The sequence below is a fragment of the Octopus bimaculoides genome, chromosome 3 (assembly GCF_001194135.2).
Source record: "Octopus bimaculoides isolate UCB-OBI-ISO-001 chromosome 3, ASM119413v2, whole genome shotgun sequence".
In the NCBI taxonomy this organism is placed as follows: Eukaryota; Metazoa; Mollusca; class Cephalopoda; order Octopoda; family Octopodidae; genus Octopus; species Octopus bimaculoides.
The window spans coordinates 23,149,802-23,152,936 of NC_068983.1; the positions used below are offsets into that span (position 1 = coordinate 23,149,802).

General features: G+C 35.2%; 1 protein-coding gene across 1 annotated transcript in view; it reads left to right on the plus strand.

Moving 5' to 3' along the window:
* LOC106877834 (mitochondrial import receptor subunit TOM20 homolog) overlaps positions 1 to 3,135 on the plus strand; it is a 13,224-nt gene that overhangs the window by 1,760 nt on the left and 8,329 nt on the right. Inside the window, exon 2 of the mRNA XM_014926865.2 lies at positions 2,930 to 2,973. Coding sequence (XP_014782351.1) covers positions 2,930 to 2,973 — 44 coding nt within the window. The remainder of the gene's footprint in view (positions 1 to 2,929; positions 2,974 to 3,135) is intronic.

The window sequence follows — 3,135 nt, forward strand, 5'->3', positions numbered from 1 at the left end:
AATAACAGCCAAATCTCACAAAACTAGGGTTAGGGTTAGGGTTACGGTCAGGGTCAGGGTTAGGGTTAGGTTTACCCTGTGGTAAAACCGGAGGGAGGGAATCGAAATTTTGAAATTGAGATTTTTGAAAAACATTTTTTCAGAATCGGAATCTCCATAGCCTAAAACGTGGGATTCCGTAAAAAAAAGAAAAAAATAAGGGGGGAAAGGTTCAGATTACATATAGTCCATCTGGACCAGAAGGTGGACATAGCTGCGATTTGGGGGAAGTATCGAAATATAAAATTACTACTGAGACTAAAGAGAAAAAAAGAGGGGGGGGGGATTAATCAACGAAAATTAGGTTGCATGTCAGCTGTGCTTTGTTTTACCCCGATCCAGTTTTACCAGTCAAATCAGGAGTCATTTTTTTAGTACACACCCATCCACGCACACAAAAACTTGTGGAATTAAAGAAATCAATGAGGATTTTCTCAAGCTATTACTTATTGATAGCTGTACTCTTTGGAAGAAAGTAATTTTAAGATCATCTTTTATTGTAGCATATCGATTTCATGAAGGAGCCTTTCCAAACATCTTCACCACTCGTTTCATCATAATGCTATTCTTTCAAGGACGAATTATTATTTTTTTTTTTTTAAGCGATTCGACATATAGAAAACGATGAATTAAGTACAGAGGTCGATATGACGGACTAAAATCCACGAAAGATGTACCCCTACATGACAACAGTTTAATGACTGAAATCTGTTAAAGTATTTTAAACGATCAGCTGGAACGTTCATTAAGTAATCTGTCCTAATTAGTTCGTGTGAAAGTAAGCATTTCAAGATAATGCTCTTGGGTCAAATACTTATATAATACTAGATAGAAAAATAATAATTACTTCTGGCTGCTTACTTATTAAAAACTTCTTAGAAGGGTTACATTGTGTAAAGTGAATCTTGATGTCTTCGTTGTACTTATGATGATTTACTGTTGTAAATGTTTATTGAAAATAAATTCAGAAACTATATAATAATGGTTTCATAGTATGGCACAGAACCAGCAATTTTAGGGGAGAGTTAAATCAATTACATTAACCCAAGTGCTAAACTGGTACTTATTTATCAATTCTGAAAGGATGGAATGCAAAGTTGACCTCAGTGGAATCTGAGCTGAGCATAAAAAGCCGGAAGAAATGCTGTGAAGCATTGTGTCTGATGCATCAACGATTCTGCCACTTCATCGCTAATTAGAAATTAAGTAAATTAGGCACAGGAGTGGCTGTGTGGTAAGTAGCTTGCTTCCCAACCACATGGTTCTGGGTTCAGTCCCACTGCGTGGCACCTTGGGCAAGTGTCTTCTACTATAGCCTCGGGCCGACCAAAGCTTTGTGAGTGGATTTGGTAGACGGAAACTAAAAGAAGTCTGTCGTATATATATATGTATGTGTGTCTGTTTGTCCCCCCACCATCGCTTGACAACCGATGCTGGTGTGTTTACGTCCCCGTAGCTTAGCGGTTCGGCAAAAGACACCGATAGAATAAGTACTAGGTTTACAAAGAATAAGTCCTGGGGTCGATTTGCTCGACTAAAGGCGGTGCTCCAGCATGGCCGCAGTTAACTGACTGAAACAAGTAAAAGAGTAAATAGTAAAAGTTGTTTTAAGTAGTAGTTGTAAAGTTATTGTTGAATGAACTAGAGGTGATGCTATATCAGCTTCTACAATGTAGAGGAGAAAACTATAACTGTCTGTAGTCAGTTGCAGCAGTGAGCTCACTAAAAGATTCTACCAAACTGTTATTGTTGGTTTTCTTCTCGTTATGGCCAGTCAAAATCTATTGCAGACATTCAAGTCTCGATGTCTTGAGAGTACTTCTGTATGTTGCTAAGCTTTATAAATAAACTCAAAGAGGATCGAAGCAACTAAGGCCCTAGCTTGTAATGGGTTAAGCAATGTCTAAGAAATGGCTTTGTTCAGTGCAGGGAACCAGAACATTTTGATATAATATATAGAAGACCAAGGGCAGTAAAGGTAGATAAGTTCTGTTTACTCATTATTGGGGGTGGAATTGGTAATTGCAGACTGGATATTTTTCAAACAAGATGAAAGATACTTGTATCTATTGACGACATAAATTATCTGTGCAAAAGGCATGATTGTAAGTGAATGTAATAGTATATGGTATTGAATACAGAGGAAAGGGAACTAAATTGTGTATACGTATATGTTGGATGAAAAAGAATTGCGAAATGGTTGTAAAAAATACATAACATAGGCCAGATGCAGCTTGGAATCGTAAAATGAAAAACTTTACCTGAGATTATCCTGACAATCTGAAGGCAAAAACGCTTCCTAAGAGTGTTTGAGAAAGAAAAAACAAGGGAGATAATTCCAATATTCTCATCTGGTTCTATAGTTTACTTCTATTGAATTATGTAACAAATTTGTTGTTTGTATGATCAGGTCCTGTGACATTGAAGCAAACTTGTAACTAAGAGTATCTTTATATCATTTTGCATTCGGAATGGCTTCACTTTGTGCATTAGTGTTTTAGAAAATGTCTATAATATCAAAATATCGGGTTTCTCGAGAGTTTTAAATTATATTCTAACGTATTTTAAATATTTACACATTCAGATGACTGTCAAATATGTTTATTCACATTGTTTTGAATTATCATGCATTATCTTATTGAGATTTTGATGTGGTTTATTTTTAGAACGACATTGTAGGGGTGTGAGAGGCCAGATCTGACCAGGTTGAATATTTGAACTGGATATGGTCAGTTTGAATGCTAACAAGTTAAATGTAATAAATTTTCATGGATTTTATTTAATCTCAGGTGCTTTTTAGTTTAATTATCTATGCAGTAGTATTTTGATATTTAGAAACTTTTCTGCAGGAAATTACTTTGTATCTAATTACTGTATCTTTCTAATTTAGGACGAGAGAAGCAGCGTCAGAATGCCAAAAAACGACCTAATCCAGTAAGTAAAAATACTTTTAAAATATTTTATTTAAGCAAAAACGGTTTATAATCTATGACAAAAATATATTTTCTTAGTTTGTCTTGTATGAAAGATATATAATTAAAGCTACCCCATTCCTTTTACTTTAGATCAGTGGTTCCCAAACTTTTTAGAGACGCA